This window comes from Sitophilus oryzae, unplaced genomic scaffold (genome assembly GCF_002938485.1).
Source record: "Sitophilus oryzae breed Bouriz unplaced genomic scaffold, Soryzae_2.0 scaffold_1185_pilon_pilon, whole genome shotgun sequence".
Classification (NCBI taxonomy): Eukaryota; Metazoa; Arthropoda; class Insecta; order Coleoptera; family Curculionidae; genus Sitophilus; species Sitophilus oryzae.
Window position 1 is genome coordinate 335,204 of NW_022145821.1, and position 19,548 is coordinate 354,751.

At 33.6% G+C, this 19,548-nt stretch overlaps 1 protein-coding gene across 4 annotated transcripts in view; it reads right to left on the minus strand.

The window, feature by feature from the left end:
* The window catches only part of LOC115891564 (hemicentin-1), a 602,580-nt gene that overhangs the window by 112,151 nt on the left and 470,881 nt on the right, over positions 1-19,548 (minus strand). For all 4 annotated transcript variants that reach the window (XM_030912053.1, XM_030912054.1, XM_030912055.1 and 1 more), the window contains one exon: positions 11,464-11,496. In XM_030912053.1, the coding sequence (XP_030767913.1) occupies positions 11,464-11,496 (33 nt within the window). The remainder of the gene's footprint in view (positions 1-11,463; positions 11,497-19,548) is intronic.

Genomic DNA, 19,548 nt, shown 5'->3' on the forward strand with positions numbered 1-19,548 from the left:
TAGTATTTGATCAGCGTGAAGCCTCTATAATATATGTTACTGTGAAAGTCCGAAATCCCGTGAATGAAGATACACAGATAAATGTCAATATTCTCCAAGTTACTTGGCGTGGAAAAATATATTGTCGAAGAAGTCTCAAAAATACACATCGGAGAAGCTAAGTACTCATAAATACAAACGATAAAAAAACACGAGATAAATCTGCCTACGACATGCATTTGTTAAATGAGACTCAGTATCAGCTTAAATTCATTTATGTAGTGCCGCAGTTTAACCCTGTTTGGCCATACGTTACACTGACTTCTTCCGTTTACCTTTTCCCAAATTGCCCTGTTTGCTAAGGATTAATAGCGAGACAGCGGAGTCTCGTCGGAATTATAAATAAACCGTCCTCCTGTTTTATTTCTTTGTTTTTATTTTCTTTTTTAACGGCTGGAAAATAGACGACCGTGGTTTTGTCCCTTGTACACTGTGTCGCTTATTTGGGAACAGTAGCATATGTCACGGGTCGGTTTTAAATACTTTGGGAAATTTGCCACATTTGTTTACAATATTATTGCCGCTCTGCGAACTCTAATTAAAATTAATCCTTAACTAAAATTAAATTTCCTCTTTATTCAGACCTCGAGATTTTGATTGAGATTGAGAAATTAAATCAACATATTCGTTTAGTGTTTATATTATAAAGGGTTCTACAACAGTGCTTGGAGAATCTATAGTTCCTCTAATAAAGAGTGTATTGATTTCATTTAAGTGGAGACATAAATTGTGTACTTGGATATATTACAGGAAAATATGTTCAGTTGTACAAGTTGTTTCAAAAAAGTGTGAGGGTGTGAGGGTGGATTTTTTAAATAGAACAATTTGTCTATTATTGAATTGCCGGCTCCGTTCTTTAGCATCTGTAACACAAATTTGTAGTATTTGATCTGCGTGAAGCCTCTATAATATATGTTATTGTGAAAGTCCGAAATCCCGTGAATGAAGATACACAGATAAATGTCAATATTCTCCAAGTTACGTGGCGTGGAAAAATATATTGTCGAAGAAGTCTCAAAAATACACATCGGAGAAGCTAAGTACTCATAAATACAAACGATAAAAAAACACGAGATAAATCTGCCTACGACATGCATTTGTTAAATGAGACTCAGTATCAGCTTAAATTCATTATTGTAGTGCCGCAGTTTAACCCTGTTTGGCCATACGTTACACTGACTTCTTCCGTTTGCCTTTTCCTGAATTGCCCTCTTTGCTATGGATTAATAGCGAGACACTGGAGTCTCGTCGGAATTATAAATAAACCGTCCTCCTGTTTTATTTCTTCGTTTTTGTTTTCTTTTTTAACGGCTGGAAAATAGACGACCGTGGTTTTGTCCCTTGTACACTGAGTCGCTTATTTGGGAACAGTAACATATGTCACGGGTCGGTTTTAAATACTTTGGGAAATTTGCCACATTTGTTTACAATATTATTGCCGCTCTGTGAACTCTAATTAAAATTAATCCTTAACTAAAATTAAATTTCCTCTTTATTCAGAGCTCGGGATTTTAATGTACTTTACTGTTACGTTGGATAATATTCTAAAAAGTTAACCAACATGATCGTTTGTTGTTTATATTATAAAAGATCCTACAACAGTTGGTACTTGGCGAATATATAGCTCCTATAATAAAGAGTGTATTGATTTCATTTAAATGGAGACATAAATTGTGTAATTGGACATATTACACAGGAAAATATGTTCAGTTGTACAAGGTGTGAGAGGGTGAGGGTGGATTTTTTAAAAAACAATCTGTCTATTATTGAATTGATCCATTTCTTAGTACCTGTGACACAAACTTGAAGTATTTCATCTGCATGAAGCCTGTATATGCTACTGTGTAAGCCCGAAATCCGGTGAATGTCAAGATACTCAGGTAAATGTCAATATTCTCCAAGTTACGTGACGCAGGTCGTTATTGTCGATGAAGTCTCAAAAATTCACATCGGAGAAGCTAAGTACTCATAAATACAAACCATAAAAAAACACGAGATAAATTTTCCTACGACATGCATTTGTTAAATGAGACTCAGTATCAGCTTAAATTCATTATTGTAGTACCGCAGTTTAACCCTGTTTGGCAATACGTTACACTGACTTCTTCCATTTGCCTTTTCCTGAATTGCCCTCTTTGCTAAGGATTAATAGCGAGACACTGGAGTCTCGTCGGAATTATAAATAAACCGTCCTCCTGTTTTATTTCTTCGTTTTTGTTTTCTTTTTTAACGGCTGGAAAATAGACGACCGTGGTTTTGTCCCTTCTACACTGAGTCGCTTATTTGGGAACAGTAACATATGTCACGGGTGGGTTTTAAATACTTTGGGAAATTTGCCACATTTGTTTACAATATTATTGCCACTCTGTGAACTCTAATTAAAATTAATCCTTAACCAAAATTAAATTTCCTCTTTATTCGGAGCTCGGGATTTTGATATAGTTTACTGTTACGTTAGATATAATTTAAAAAGTTAAAATTAAATCAACATATTCGTTTAGTGTTTATATTATAAAGGGTCCTACAAGAGTTCCTCTAATAAAGAGTGTATTGATTTCATTTAAGCGGAGACATAAATTGTGTACTAGGATATACTATAGGAAAATATGTTCACTTGTACAAGGTGTTTCAAAAAAGTGTTAAGGAGTGAGGGTGGATTTTTTAAATAGAACAATTTGTCTTCTATTGAATTGCCGAGTTCGTTCCTTAGCACCTGTAACACAAACTTGTAGTATTTGATCTGCGTGAAGCCTGTATATGTTACTGTGAAAGCCCGAAATCCGGTGAATGTCAAGATACTCAGGTAAATGTCAATATTCTCCAAGTTACGTGACGCAGGTCGTTATTGTCGAAGAAGTCTCAAAAATTCACATCGGAGAAGCCAAGTACTCATAAATACAAACGATAAAAAAACACGAGATAAATTTTCCTACGACATGCATTTGTTAAATGAGACTCAGTATCAGCTTAAATTCATTATTGTAGTGCCGCAGTTTAACCCTGTTTGGCCATACGTTACACTGACTTCTTCCGTTTGCCTTTTCCTGAATTGCCCTCTTTGCTAAGGATTAATAGCGAGACACTGGAGTCTCGTCGGAATTATAAATAAACCGTCCTCCTGTTTTATTTCTTCGTTTTTGTTTTCTTTTTTAACGGCTGGAAAATAGACGACCGTGGTTTTGTCCCTTCTACACTGAGTCGCTTATTTGGGAACAGTAACATATGTCACGGGTGGGTTTTAAATACTTTGGGAAATTTGCCACATTTGTTTACAATACTATTGCCACTCTGTGAACTCTAATTAAAATTAATCCTTAACCAAAATTAAATTTCCTCTTTATTCGGAGCTCGGGATTTTGATATAGTTTACTGTTACGTTAGATATAATTTAAAAAGTTAAAATTAAACCAACATATTCGTTTAGTGTTTATATTATAAAGGGTCCTACAAGAGTTCCTCTAATAAAGAGTGTATTGATTTCATTTAAGCGGAGACATAAATTGTGTACTAGGATATATTACAGGAAAATATGTTCAGTTGTACAAGGTGTTTCAAAAAAGTGTTAAGGAGTGAGGGTGGATTTTTTAAATAGAACAATTTGTCTTCAATTGAATTGCCGAGTTCGTTCCTTAGCACTTGTAACACAAACTTGTAGTATTTGATCTGCGTGAAGCCTGTATATGTTACTGTGAAAGCCCGAAATTCGGTGAATGTCAAGATACTCAGGTAAATGTCAATATTCTCCAAGTTACGTGACGCAGGTCGTTATTGTCGAAGAAGTCTCAAAAATTTACATCGGAGAAGCCAAGTACTCATAAATACAAACGATAAAAAAACACGAGATAAATTTTCCTACGACATGCATTTGTTAAATGAGACTCAGTATCAGCTTAAATTCATTATTGTAGTGCCGCAGTTTAACCCTGTTTGGCCATACGTTACACTGACTTCTTCCGTTTGCCTTTTCCTGAATTGCGCTCTTTGCTAAGGATTAATAGCGAGACATTGTCTCGTCGGAATTATAAATAAACCGTGCTTCTGTTTTATTTCTTTGTTTTTGTTTTCTTTTTTCACTGCTGGAAAATAGACGACCGTGGTTTTGTCCCTTGTAAACTGAGTCGCATATTTGGGAACAGTAACATATGTCACGGGTCGGTTTTAAATACTTTGGGAAATTTGCCACATTTGTTTACAATATTATTGCCACTCTGTGAACTCTAATTAATCCTTAACTAAAATTAAATTTCCTCTTTAAGGTTGATTCTCACTATACCTTCCGTTTCCATTCCATATCCATTCCATATCCATTCCATATCCATTCCATATCCATTCCATATCCATTCCATATCCATTCCATATCCATTCCATATCCATTCCATATCCATTCCATATCCATTCCATATCCATTCCATATCCATTCCATATCCGTTCCGTATTTTTTATTGTATTGACAGTATACGTGTCATATCAGTTCCATACATTTTATTGTACAATTTATATCATTACGAAAGTTTTATTTTAAAAATTTGTATCTTTTGAAAAAGGTAATAGATTTAATTAAGAGGTGAAAGAATAAGTAAATATCAGCAAAATGTTCACAGAGCTGGTACAAATGTAAGAACTTGACAACGCTGTTTCCGATACGCTTTAGTGCGTCCGGCAAAAAAATGTATGAAAGGAAAGGATATGTAACGGAAGGGAAACGGAACGGATAGTGTGCATTGTCCTATTCATTTCCATGATATAATATTTTAAGTAAACGGAAGGGGGAAACGGAAGGGAGCTGATACGGAAGATATAGTGAGAATCAAGCTTTATTCAGAGCTCGTGATTTTGATGTAGCTTACTGTTACCTTAGACATTAATTTAAAAAGTTAAAATTAAACATCGTCACATAGTCTTTAGTTTATAATACAGGGTATTACAACAGTTCGGAAGGGAAACGGAACGGATAGTGTGCATTGTCCTATTCATTTCCATGATATAATATTTTAAGTAAACGGAAGGGGGAAACGGAAGGGAGCTGATACGGAAGATATAGTGAGAATCAACCTTTATTCAGAGCTCGTGATTTTGATGTAGCTTACTGTTACCTTAGACATTAATTTAAAAAGTTAAAATTAAACATCGTCACATAGTCTTTAGTTTATAATACAGGGTATTGATATAGAACATAGGGATTTCGTTTATGTGCTGACCTAAATTTATTTAGTTGTGTAGACCAGTGATTATTCAGTTAATATTGGCTTTCTAGCTTCAGTAATATCGCGGTAGAGGCAGATACTAAATAGATAATGATAATAAAAATAACCTAATAATTAACTTTAAAAAAATTATATGAAAAATCCTCCTTTTATAATATATATTATACAGAGTGTCCGAGGCTGAGCGTTCATTAGAAGTACAATATAGAAAAGTACAATATCTATATCGGAGATTTTTTGCACATCATTGTTTTACAATGAGATCTATCCATTAAAAATATTTTCAATATGGGGTCACTTCCGGAAATACCGAAAGTTGACAACAACTTCCTTATCTTAAATGGGTACCCCCACATACATATATTACATATATTAGAGCCACCTAGATTTTATCAAATAATAAAATTTTCTGAGATAAAATCATAAAAATGAAAATATCTACAAAAATGTTTGTCTGGGGGGTAGGCAATCAACAGTATTTTAAAGATATATAAATTCTCCATTGAATACCGGTATAATATACTGGGTGTTCCATTTAAAATAAAGAAGTTACTTGCTTTTAGTTCAATGTTCAGTATTAATTTTGTCTCACCCTGTATAACATTTCGGGTCAAATTTTATTGGACCATTTTTTTTATTGTTATTGTAATTAAATATCAGACTATACGGGGTAAATTACAACTGCTATTAAATTTAAAATTAATAGTATTAAAATTAATAGTATTAATTAATACAGTATGATCGAAAAAAAACGGCGTCCATTTGGCTGGGAAATGAACATCAGTGACATTTCCCATATAAATTTACATATAAAATGACAGCGATCTTCATTCCATAGCCATCGCTGACGCCGTTTTTTCTCGATCATACGGTAGCTACTGCTATTAAAATTTAAAATTTATTCTTCATTTTCACAAAATGTGAAATATGACAAAATCCTTACAATTTAGGCATATGCTTCTTTAATAAAACTCACTTTTATTTTTTTCCTAGAATCCGAAAATCAATTAGTATATAGGTTGTTCCATTACAAAAAAACCCAACTTTGATGCGTAACTTTTTTTGGGGACACTCTGTAGAACTCTATATCTATACTAATATAAGTGACTGACATACTCATTAATCACGATCCTGCTCAAACCACTCAACGTAAGAAGCTCAATTTTGGCATACAGGTTGATTCTAGGGTGTTGAGGTTCGATAAGAAGGGATTTTTCGAAATTCCAGTTCCAAGAGGGTGAAACCACCCCTCAAATATTACAATATTTTTTATTTAAAAAACGGTCAAGTTTCCGAAAAAACACTTAAACACGTATATTTTATTTTGTTTTTTACATATTTTAAGATTTTTTAAAAATGTATACAGGGTTTTTCGAAAAAGCTGGTCATTGATTAATCAGGATCCTGCTTGATGTAAAAAGCTGATTTTTGGAAAAGAGATTGACTTTAGGGTGTAGAGGTTCGATAAGAAGGGATTTTTCAAAACTCGAATTCTAAGGGGGTGAAACTAATTTTTTAAAAAATCATACAGGGTGTTCCAAAAAGTTGGGTAATTTCTTAACCCTCAAATAATAAAATATTTTTTATTTAAAAACCGGTGAGTTGTTCGGAAAAACTCGTAAACACGTATATTTTATTTTGTTGTTTTACATATTTTAAGATTTTTTATAAATTTATACAGGGTGTTTCATAAAATATGACCATTGAGGAATCACGATTCTGCTTAAACTGCTTGACGTTTAAAGCTGATTTTTGGCAAACGGATTGACTGTGGGGTGTAGAGGTTCGATAAGGAGGGGTTTCTCGAATCTCAAATTCCAAGAGGGTAAAAACGCCCCTCAAATATTACAATATTTGTTATTTAAAAAACGGTTAGTCTTTCGGGAAAACGCTTGGACAAGCATATTTTATTTGTTTTTTTACATATTTTGAAATTTTTTAAAAAATCATACAGGGTGTTCCAAAAAGTTGGGTAATTTCTTAACCACGATTCTGCTTAAACTGCTTGACGTAAAAAGCTTATTTTTGGCAAACGGATTTTTCGAAAGTCACATTCCAACGAGATGAAACTACCCCTCAAATATTACCAAGTTATGTAATAATATCGCCATATTGTTCATCATCAACATTACAAATGATTAATTCGACACGAACGAAGTCGCTGGTACACGCTAGTATTTTTATAAAATGCTTTCAATTAACCTATGTAATATGCTCCCAAAATTTCGTTTCGATATGAACTCCCCTTCTCCTTGGAGCCTTCGCGTCGTATGAGGGGCGCCACCCTGTATATAATCTATTACATTTAACATCCCCATGTCGACTAATCGTGTTGAAATATTTCTTGACTCGTTAGACAGACTTTAGTACATTTTAATTATAAAACCTGATATGAAGCGTTTTCGGTACCCTAGGTCACCCTGTAGAATATAACCAGAGTAAATATTTTTCGAAATTTTGGCGATAGTGTTACCACGGTATATTAAGAGAAAAATAATTACGTTAGTCAAGTTGGAAAATGTGGCTGCGGGTGGCCGCGATGATGCCGCGTAATAAGATTTGTTTATCGCTACGGTCGACGAGTGGGTTTTTAATTTGCGTGCGGAATTCAGTTTCCAAAACCGAATGCACTCTGCGAAATTTAACCCACAAATGTTTGTTTCATCGAGTGTATAGCATTACGTAAACATTAACTTGGCTTTTTCCGTCTCTGGCAAAAACGTAATTGAGCGTAATTTTATTTGGGAAAACGTTTGCCAGTTTGTTTGCTGATGGGCAAATAAATAAACAAACGTATACGGGGCAGTTGCTGAAGTTAATTTGACGTTCTTGTCTGAAAAAATTGTTAATAGGTATTTTTTTGTAAATATTGTCGATATTAGTATGAAGAATACATGATGGTTTAAGAGTATTCTGAGTTCAAGAGATCAAGAATTTTTTTTAAATTTTAAGAATATTAACGTCATTTTTGTCATTAACCTTAATTTATAAATATTAAATATCCAAGGAATGTATTATTTTATTGTTTATTATTACGGGTAGTGTGAATTATACAATTAAAAATTTATATTCTTCAAAATAATGGAATAAATATAAAACTATATAACCACAATTAAACAAAAATCAAACAACATGCATATTATTAGTGGTCATAGAGTTAAAGCTTGCCTAAAATAAGTTATCAGAATGTTAATCGTATGGTTATATATAGATGATTTTATACCAACGAAGTTTTATTTTTTGGGCAAAAATAAAAATAAAAATATATACCGGGTGGAACATCATCGTTGGAAACATAGAAAATCGCATGCAAATTTTAAACTGTACAGATATTAGCTCCTCTGTTAATTTTACAGCGAAGTTGAAATAGGTTCTTTAAAGGTCTGTGTATGCTGAATACACATGAAAAATTTGAAGAATTTTGAACAAACCGATTTTAACTAATTTAAGTAAATGTACCTTAGGTTATTAACCTATATAATTTTGTCAGTGTCAATTTGTATTTTCTAAACGTTAGGCTTTTGCCTCATTCGAACCAGTTTTAATGAAGGTGCTACAACGTAATAGTGTATACAGCACAACAAATTACATTTGACAATGATAAAATCATAGGTTGCCAACTTCAAGTATGCTGAAATTTGACTGGTTTTGTATTATTACTTGTCCAGTTTTAATATAAAAATATGATATGATATGATGCAGTTTTTCTTAAACTTAAAATGGGCTTCTCGGAAATTGTTCAAAGTTGGCAAGTGTATTCAGCATAGGCAGACCTTGAAAAACTTATTTACGACTTAGATATAAAATTAATAGGGGAGCCAATATTTGGATAGTTCAAAATTTGCATGAGATTTCTTATACCGGGTGTTGCATCGTCTGACGGGACATAGGAAATCCCATGTAAATTTTAATGGGGTCAATTATTGGCTTCCCTAATTATTTTAGAGAATAATTCTATTTAGGTTTATTGAAGAGCACTAAACCCCACATTCAAAAGAATAACTTTAGATATTTTTGATTAGCTCGTTTACGAGTTATCGCCGATTTCTTTTTAAATATTTCTCCTCTCTTATTTACGTATGAGCACCACTCAAAGTAAAAGATAACTGTCAAATGAAGTTGTCATTTCAGAAATTTACCTATTTAGTGCTTTATTATTATTGAAAACTTATTCCTACATCGGAAATCTTAGAGATGTATTTATAAATACAAATTAATATAAATTAAAGTAAAAGAAAGTAATCAATTACAAGGTTAATTATAGTATTATTACAATATTCAATAACTTATTAATTTAGGTACTATTAAATTGTTAGAACTATAAGATTTAAGAAGATGTTCAAATATTTCTCCATCGACTGCTAGACAATAACCCAGGCAATCATAAAATTCTCTTCTTACATTCGCTAGTTGGTAAATTGAAATTCTATTGCATTCGGCAGAAATAGCATTTTTTAACTCATCTAGATTTGGGTATTTTTTATCATTGTATATCCTGTTTTTTAAATGGCCCCAGAGAAAGAAATCATTTGGCAAAATATCAGGAGACCTTGCTGGCCAATTTGCTATATGATTTAGGCCAATAACGTTTCCGTTAAAACTATTGTCAAAATATTCCCGAACAGCCAGGTACCAAACTTCCTGATTTTCCCTAGCGGCATCATGTAAAGCACGTAAAATATGATTTTCGAGTAGTTCCAAATAATATTCTGCATTTAAATTTGGTGTAAGAAATAATGGCCCGATAATTAACATTTACTTTCTGTGGATATTGCGTCCTTGTTTCGACAAACCTGTGTTGGTTTTCTTTGTTCCAATATCGATGATTTTGAACATTGGGTTCATTATTTAAGGTAAACGTGCATTCGTCAGTGAAACATATGTTTTATAAAAATTCCCTATCCGTGTTTGCTCTTTCCATCATATCAAAACAAAACGCCTGCCGCCGTATTTCGTCCCCATCTCGTAGCTCTTGGTGCTTTTCATATTTGAAGAAATAGTATTTATGTCGTTTCAAAATTCGAAACGTTGTAGTGTGATCTATTCCTATTTCATCCTCAAGTTTCCTTGTGCTGATCTTTCCATCGTTCTCATCCACGCACAATAAAACTTCCAAGTCGGTATGATTTCTTGCATCTTCTCTTTGTTCCTGGCTTGCTTCACATCTGCAGTTATTTATTAGGGTACCTTTGGTCTCAAATCTCTGGATATTCCTTGCCATTGTAGATTTTCCAAGTATCGGTCTATTCGGATACAGAGCAGCAAATATGTCCGACACCTTTTGATAACTATTTCCTTGATAATACCATTTAATCATCAATACTTTTTCTTCGGTAGTGTAATTCATGGCTAATATTTTCGATGTAGGTATGAGTTTTTAATAATAATAATAAAGCACTAAATAGATAAATTTCTGAAATGACAACTTCATTTGACAGTTATCTCTTACCTTGACTGGTGCTCATAAGTAAATACAGGGCCATAAGAAAGGAGAAATATTTAAAAAGAAATCGGGCGACAACTCGTAAACGGGCTAATCAAAAATATCTAAAGTTATTTTTTTGAATGTGGGTTTTAGTGCTCTTCAATAAACCTAAATAGAATTATTTTCTAAAATAATTAGGGAAGCCAATAATTGACCCCATTAAAATTTACATTGGATTTCCTATGTCCCGCTGGACGATGCAACACCCGGTATTTCCAATGACGATGCACCACCCGGTATATACAGGGTGCTACAAATTCGGGGTACGAGCATTGGTATCTCGGAAACCGTATAATAGATACGAAGTGTGAATGATTAAATTGGGGCAAAGTTGCGCCTTGGGATGTTCACCAAGATGCCATCAAACAAATTTTCAAAATTTCAAGGGTCGCTAAGTTTAAATTTCTAATCAGTTTTTTGATTTTCCAAAAAGTAGCGACAGGAAAAAATAAAATTGATTTTCAAAAAAATCCGTTTTTTTCTAAAAAACTCAGCAATCCTGGAAATTTTTAAAACTTCTTTGATAGGGGCAAAGTTGCGCCGTAATGCCCAACTTTGCCCCAATTTAACTATCTTGGTATTTATTACGGTTACCGAGATACCAACGCTCGTACCTCGAATTTGTAGCACCCTGTGCAGTATAAGAAGGGTATAAAAAAGTACACAGTGGTTAAAAAAGTTTCTTGGAGATGCAATGGGAAATATTGGTCATGCGACACACAGTTCTTTACTTACATCATCATATCTGATATCTGTCGACAAACGTGACTGAAAAAATAAATTAAAACTAATAAAAAAGAACACCTTCATTTTTCATTTTCATTCATTTTAGTCTCATTGTACGGAATATTCCTAATTATCTTTATATTTTTGCAAAGCGTAATATTACAAACATTCTATCCAAATTAAATATCAAACTGAACGAAAAACCCTAACAAACTTTGACCGATAAAAAAGTTCGAAATTTCTTTTAATGGATGTTTTTCAAAGTTTCGTTATTCTTTTTCGATATCAGTTTCATTGTTGAAAACATATCTTTATTGACAAAAATATTTTATTAGTTTTTTTATTAATAACACCCCAAATCACGACAAAAAAGTTTATTTCTCTTGATTTAGAGTGTTATGTTAAAGTAAATAAATATAATAAGAAGCTATATAAAATGATATACTATCAGATGCGATTTTTTATTATCAGAAACAGGATAAAATAAGGTAACGCAGTTAGTTTCTCTTTGTCTAAAAATCTTGTTAAAAAGTTGCTGCAAAATTTACGCTCTTACGAGTTGTTTCTTCAACTAGAACTATTAACCATTAGAATTATTTATAACGATCCGGTAAGCAAAACGGTGGGTGAGGCTAGAGCACATAAATCGTGACAGTTACAACAATATGATTTTGCCCGGTTGCTACCAGACAAAAACTCATTGAGGCAGCGCTACCTTGGAGTCACTTACAAGCTTATGAATAAAAGAATATACACCTAACAAAATGGTTAACTTCTACTGACTTGGGGTGGCATGGCAGTTAGTCGAAAACGAATTGCGACCTATCATGCATACCTAACCCGCATTACCAAGCCGAATCCAAGAGTTAATTCAACGCCAACCAAATCATACCTGAAGTGGAAACGGACAAAGAAAATCAAGTCGAAGAAATAATCATTTATGATTTATGCTACGGAAGACAGTAGTTCAGATGAAGAATTAGATAAATAATACAAAAATAATAATTTGTGTGTTTATGAAATACTGTTCTATATTAGGTTATTTCTTTATTATTTTTTTACTTGCTGTTTCTTTTTTAACGTTTCTATATTCAATAGTACAATGTAATCTTAAATTTTATATATTTAATTGGAGATTTTATTGTCTTAAATAAAATATTTTGAAAATTTTATTTTCAAAATCAATCTCGACTACTACTAAAACGATTTCTGTTTACACTTTATATATGTTACGGCTAAAGTTGTTACTTGGCTAGTTTTAAAACTTTTTTTTTATAGATGGGAAACGCCTTTAGGGCCGGAGTGTGGGGATCTCCCTCCCTACTCTACCCAGAGGGAGGGCCTACCCACTAAAAACCCATCTTTGCTACATAACCCTAACTATCCTGGAACTGCCGTGAAGCATGACATCGGGATAGTAGGTGATTCTCAGTTATCTCATATTCTCTAAACTATTCTAACATTCATTTCCATATATGTATATATATATACATAAATCTTCCTTATTATTTTGATCAAGTCACAGTCAGTTTTATATCACAGTTTAGTTCTTTATCACAGACAATAATATCACAGTATCACGAATTTTTGGCTTTAATCTCATCGTCTACTTTATGTTTTATTATTGTATGCAGCATTGATATAATGGGTCGGCACTTTTCTTCATCCTCACTAATGGTGATACCAACTATGTTTGTGTCACAAAATGGTCTATATTAATTGCCTTGCAGTTTACCCAGAACCTTACATCTAAAATAAACGTTTTAGCCCATCCTTGATATTGCGACCACGCATCCTGCCATTTGTCCAGTATAATATTTCTGGCCTCAAATCCGAATTGGTCTCCATGTTTATACACTAGACTTCTTTGTTCTGTTTGGAGCTTTATCGGTGGAATACCGGCTAGGACCAGAATGGCCTTAGTTGGAGATGTTCTATATGCCGATGTTACTCTCAGCGCTATTTTACGATTTATGGAGTCTAAGATATTTTCGTAGAGTTTGTATTTTAGGGCTCTCTCCCATATGGGAGACGCATACAGAATCGTGGAAGACACCACCGAAGCCAATGTCCTCCTCTTTTCTGCCACCGGTCCCTTCAGATTGGGCATAACTCTGGATAACTGCTTTATGATTGTCTCTGTTTTTTCCTGAAGTTTTCGAAGTTTTCGAATATGGGTGGTCATCCGAGCGTCTTTATCTAGCCAAACTCCCATGTATTTTACCGCCCTTGTGCTTTTAATGTTGGTATTGCACCAGCTAAATTCTACCTCCATCATCTTCTGTCTTTCCGCCAAAATGACCATTTCAGTCTTATTGGTAGCTAACTCTATGCCCATCTCATCCAGCTTATTTTTAATAGTGTATGCTGCAGCAGTCATTCTTTCTATAAGCATGCTTTTGCTGGGGGCACTTGTCACTAGGGCTAGATCGTCTGCATATCCAATAAGACTGCACCCCGGTCCGTAGTCCTCTCTAAGCACTTGGTCATAGAAAACGTTCCACAGTGTCGGTCCAAGTATAGATCCTTGCGGGACGCCACATACCATTCTGAAACGTTCTCCATGTTCCGTAACAATGTACCTTTTTATGGAGGTATTGTTGGAGCATTCTAATTAGGTACCCACTGATTCCCTTTGTTTTCAAGTTGTCTTATTATTTCTTGCCATTGGGCCGAGTTAAATGCATTTTTTATATCTAATGTCAGGAGTGTTGCGACTCCTCTGGATTTGTAACTCTTGGCGTTTATATTGTCCACTATGTTTAGGATTTTATTTAGTGCATCTATTGTGGATTTGCCCTTTCTGAATCCATATTGGTTTTCATGGATGGCACCTTTCTCTGTAAGCTCCTTTTCTAGTCTATTTTTTAAAAAGGTCTCCAACAATTTAGCTCCAGAATTTAGCAAACATATCGGTCTGTACGACTTTGATGTACTATCTTGGGTTTTCTTTTCTACTAGTACCAGTTTCGCGGTTTTCCATTCCATTGGAATATGTCCTACCCTGAGACAGTAGTTCATGACATCCATGACCGATTTACAATCGTGTGTGGCGGCAGCTTTGATAACATCAATAGGAATGCCATCACAGCCCGGAGCTTTTCCCACTTTTGGACTCTGAGTCGCCTCTATTATCTCCTCTTCTGAGAAATATGGAATTTTATCTCTCTCAATGGTAATAGTCTGCCATTGTATTATCTTTACGGTCGGGAATAGTAATCGTATCTGTTCTCTAGTTGTTTCTTCTGATATACTTTTTGTTTCCAGTACTCCACTTTCTGGTGACTATTTGGTACGCTTTGCCCCATATATCCTTGTTCAGGTCATTTAAGAGATTTTCCAGGCATGTTTTTGGCGCTTTTAATAGCATGTTTCAGATTGATTTTTGCCTCTTTGTAGTTGGATATTGCTGTGTCTACATCCGTTGATTCTCCTGCCCCCCTTTCTGCCTCTCTTAGTGATCTTTTCGACACAGACTGTTGCACGTTGCCCTTATCTCCGCTATATGGTAACTCCACCAATAAGTAATTTTTTGCCGTTTTCTATTTCTGGGTAAAAGATAGAGATTGCATAAACTCTTTAGGGATTTACTTAGACTCTGCGGATTAACCGCCTTCATACGCAAACCCTCACTCTCGCAGTGAGACCTAATTCGTTTCATACTCGATTGTGTGACCCTCCATTTGTACGCAATTGGTTTTGGTTTATCCACAGTTGTATCATTCGTGATCTCAAAGTAGATATTTCTATGGAGGCTCATATTTTCCTCGCTTTCAGCCACTTTCCAGTTCTTAATTTTGAGGCTTATACTTGCTGTAGCCAATGTTATATCAATCATCGACTCGCCATTCATATTTTTGAAAGTGGGGATATTGCCCTGGTTTATTACAACCAGATCATTAGCCTCTATCCACTCTTTCCACTATCTTGCCCTTTTTCGTTTATTGTGGTGGAGCCCCACAATCTAGACTTAGCGTTTAGGTCACCGCCTATAATGGCTTCTTTTTTTTTCCCTTTTATGATAGTTTCTATCTCTGCTAGCACGTCCTCTAGCAACTGGCTAGGTTTGCTAGGGGAGAAATAACATGAAAAGAATAACGCATCACGAGTTTCAGCACAAAACAAAACTTTCACAACATATATAATCTATCACAGACAACTTATTTCCAGTGTAAATAAACGCATCACAGTTTGTATCACAGATTTCTTTGCTTTTAGCAATCAAATTTGGTTCTTGTCCTAGTAATATATCGATATTTTTTTCGATTATGTTTTGTAGGGCGAGGTCATACGCTGCTCCTCGTCTGTCGATATTTATTTGGAGAAACCGGATTGTCATCTTTCTAGTTCATCAGATACGGGGTATATTTACTTGTCTTTTTTCTTTCTTTTCTCCTCTTTCAGTGCCTTTTTAAAGGCACCACACTTACTGCCGTTCGCGCTGTGTCCCTCCTTTTCGCAAATCAAGCAGTAAGTCTGCCCCGAACATTCTTTGGCATTATGTCCCTCCTTTCCACACTTAAAACATATTCCCTTTCTGTCTGGTCCCTTACAATCCATGACTTCATGGTCGTATGCCCAACATCTCCTGCAGCTCTTAAGGCCAATCCTCCTTTCCACCTCACATCTAACCATTCCTATTTTTATATAACTGGGCTTTTCCAATATATTTGCATCTTCTTCTATTAGGTTTACCGTAATTGCCTGGGTGTTAGCGTAGTTTGGTCTCAACTCTCCTATTTTGACATCTTTGTTTTCTAGTGGCCCGAGGTATCCTTCCAGGGCAATTTGTATTGCCTCTTTCGATGTTTGGGAATCCATACCTCTAATATGGAGAGGGGGGAACCTAGTTTTAAAACTAGCCAGCTATTTTGCAAACTAACTAAAACCGCTGTTATTTTAAAGGAATTTGTCCATTCTTGCAAAATAGCATGCAGCCAACGGCTAGTTTAGTTAGTTATTTTAGTTAGTTTGTATAATAATCATTTATAATTTTGGCTAATATGATAACTCCATTAGTTTTAGTCACCCAAAATAGCAAGATATCCTTCTAATTTAAGAGTGAGATTATACCTATACAGGGTGCTACAAATTCGAGGTACGAGCATTGGTAACTCGGTAACAGTAATAGATACGAACATGGTTAAATTGGGACAAAGTTGCCGCTTTGGGATGTTCACCAAGATGCCATCAAAATTTTTTTAAAAATTTCAAGGATTGCTGAGTTTTTTGGAAAAAACGGATATTTTTGAAAATCAATTTTATTTTTTCCTGTCGTTAGTTTTTAGAAAATCCAAAAACTAATTGCACATTCTAATAACCACTTTATTAGGGCTATCTGATAGTATTTTTAGATTTTCAAATCAGCTGATAATTTGTGAGATACAGAGGCCAACTTAATTTTTTTATACGGACATGCATTTTTTATTACAGATTTTGAAAGAATTTGCTCTCCTGAGTACAATGATATGCCACACTTAATTTTTTTTGTTTTGGAAATTTGGACATAATTTATTTGAACTATTTTCAAGTCCGGCTCTGTTTTTTTTTATATTTAATATATTCATCGTTATAATATTGATAAGCTTTCAAACTTAACAGTGACGTGGGTTGAATACGGAAAATCAAATGCAATAAAATAATAAAAAATAATATAAATAAAATGTAATATAAACAATCAAATCATTTCCCCGGAAGATGGATTGGAAATGGTAGAACACATAGTATAATGGCTAGTGAGGTTAATTCGACAGGTCCAAATTAAATCAACACATATCGGCAGTTACAATAAAGAGTACAAAATGCATTCGAAATTTTAAGAAGAAGATCTATTCAAAAGCTATAGGTAAATAAAATTGAACGAAAAATAAATTTCTGCAATAGGGGGGGTGGTAACCCTTTCGAAAATGTAGACTATATAGAGCATTAGAAACTAGTTTGTAGAAGTTAATTTATTCATAATAACTACGATTAATATGCAAATTATTAGATCGTACGCTGAGAATTTCAAATTCACAATAAGAAAAGTTAAAAATAATATCTTTAAATTGCTGATGTGGATATTATTTATTTGAATCTTTCAATTGGCTCAATTTTCCTTATTCAATGTTAATTAGCACTGATCAATATTGTTGCGATGAATATAATCAGATTATATTATAAATAATTTAAAAAACAGAGTCGGACTTGAAATTTTTTTAAATAATAATTAAATAGTCTTGTTGCTGTTAAGGTACCCAAAACAAAAAAAAAAGTATAAAGTGTGGCATATTATTGTACTCAGGAGACCGAGTTCTTTCAAAATCTGAAATAAAAAATGCAGGTTCGTATTTAAAAAAATCTATCACAAACTATCAGCTAATTTGAAAATCTAAAAATACTATCAGATAGCCTTAATAAAGTGGCTATGAGAATGTGCAATTAGTTTTTTGATTTTCTAAAAAGTAACGAGAGGAAAAAATAAAATTAGTTGTCAAAAAAATCCGTTTTTTCCAAAAAACTCAGCAATCCTTGAAATTTTTAAAACTTTTTTGTTGGCATCTTGGTGAACAGCCTAAGGCACAACTTTGCCCCAATTTAACCATCTTCGTATTTTTTACGGTTTCCGAGATACCAATGCTCGTACCTCGAATTTGTAGCACCCTGTATATACTTCATGTTGAAGAGCATACTTGTGTTTCTGTAAGTCTGTGTTTGTACGCGTATTTATGTGATTTTGTGGGTTCAAGTAGCAAAATAAAATAAAATAAAAAAAAAGAAATGATTAGTTCTAATATGGGAGCATTCAAACAGCCAAATAAAATAATAATTTTTTTTGTTTTCACTCTTGGCTTTAGGTCGTTGGGGTTGCAAAGATGTTTCTAGATTTTGTTCATTATTTTTTTATTTTGTGACGACGTTTCGACAGTATATGTCTTTTTCAAGCCTCTTGAACGTAGATTCTTACAGAGTTAAAATTTGTTTCCAAAATCTACGTTCAAGAGGCTTGAAAAAGACATATACTGTCGAAACGTCGTCACAAAATAAAAAAATAATGAACAAAATCTAGAAACATCTTTGCAACCCCAACGACCTAAAGCCAAGAGTGAAAACAAAAAAATATATAGTATACAGGTCAAAGAAACGAAACAAAAAATAAAATAATAAATATACATTTGCAAATAAGCAATACGTTAAAATTGGATAAAAATTTAGTTTTCAGTTTAGTAGTTTTTTGTAATAATTTTAGTATTTGCAATGTAGTTATTTATTCAACGGCAATGTACTTGTCTTTTCATATTGAAATTATACAATAAAATAAATCGAAATCCTGAAAGTATTTATAGGTTAAAAATGCTTATCCCTCTCACTTATTTTATTTTGTCTGTATAAACGCAACTACCATGTTCGATATAACCAACTCATCTATATTATTTTCTATACTATTTTCATTTTATCTTATTTTATTTCTTTGATTGTTTGAACCTACCTTTCCAGTAGTTATGTACCATACGGCTTTCCGCTATATATTTTGTTATGGAGGTACTATACAGTTTGTGTTTAAAATTTGTTAAAATTTATTTTTTATAAATAATTTTTTTAAATGAAAATTGAATTTATTATTTTATCATATTTTCCTATCCATCCTAACACTGTACATTAACAAACAAAAACAATTAAAATAAATTTTGTAAACTATCTGGTAAGTATGTAAATTATCAGCTATTTTAGTAAACTGAGGTAAAATCCCCATCCTAATCAGATTTTGTAAATAGTTTGCATACTAACCAGTTAAAATATAAACTAGCTGCGGTTGTCTGCTATTTGGCAACAATAGGCGGATTCCTTCAAAATAACAGCGCTTTTAGTTAGTTTGCAAAATAGCTGGCTAGTTTTAAAACTAGCCAAGTATTCATTTTAGCCGTAGCATATACAATATTTTATTGGTGCAGTTTGGTTTGAGCAAACCAGTTTCCGCAAATTAACTGAGAGTGTAAACGGTCCTTAACGCGTTGCGGGGATGAACGGTTGCTTTGTGACTTGCTTGCGCAGCTTTACATAAATAGTAGAATTTTAGCCATTCGCTGTTTATCTGTAAGTTAATAGCGTAAATTG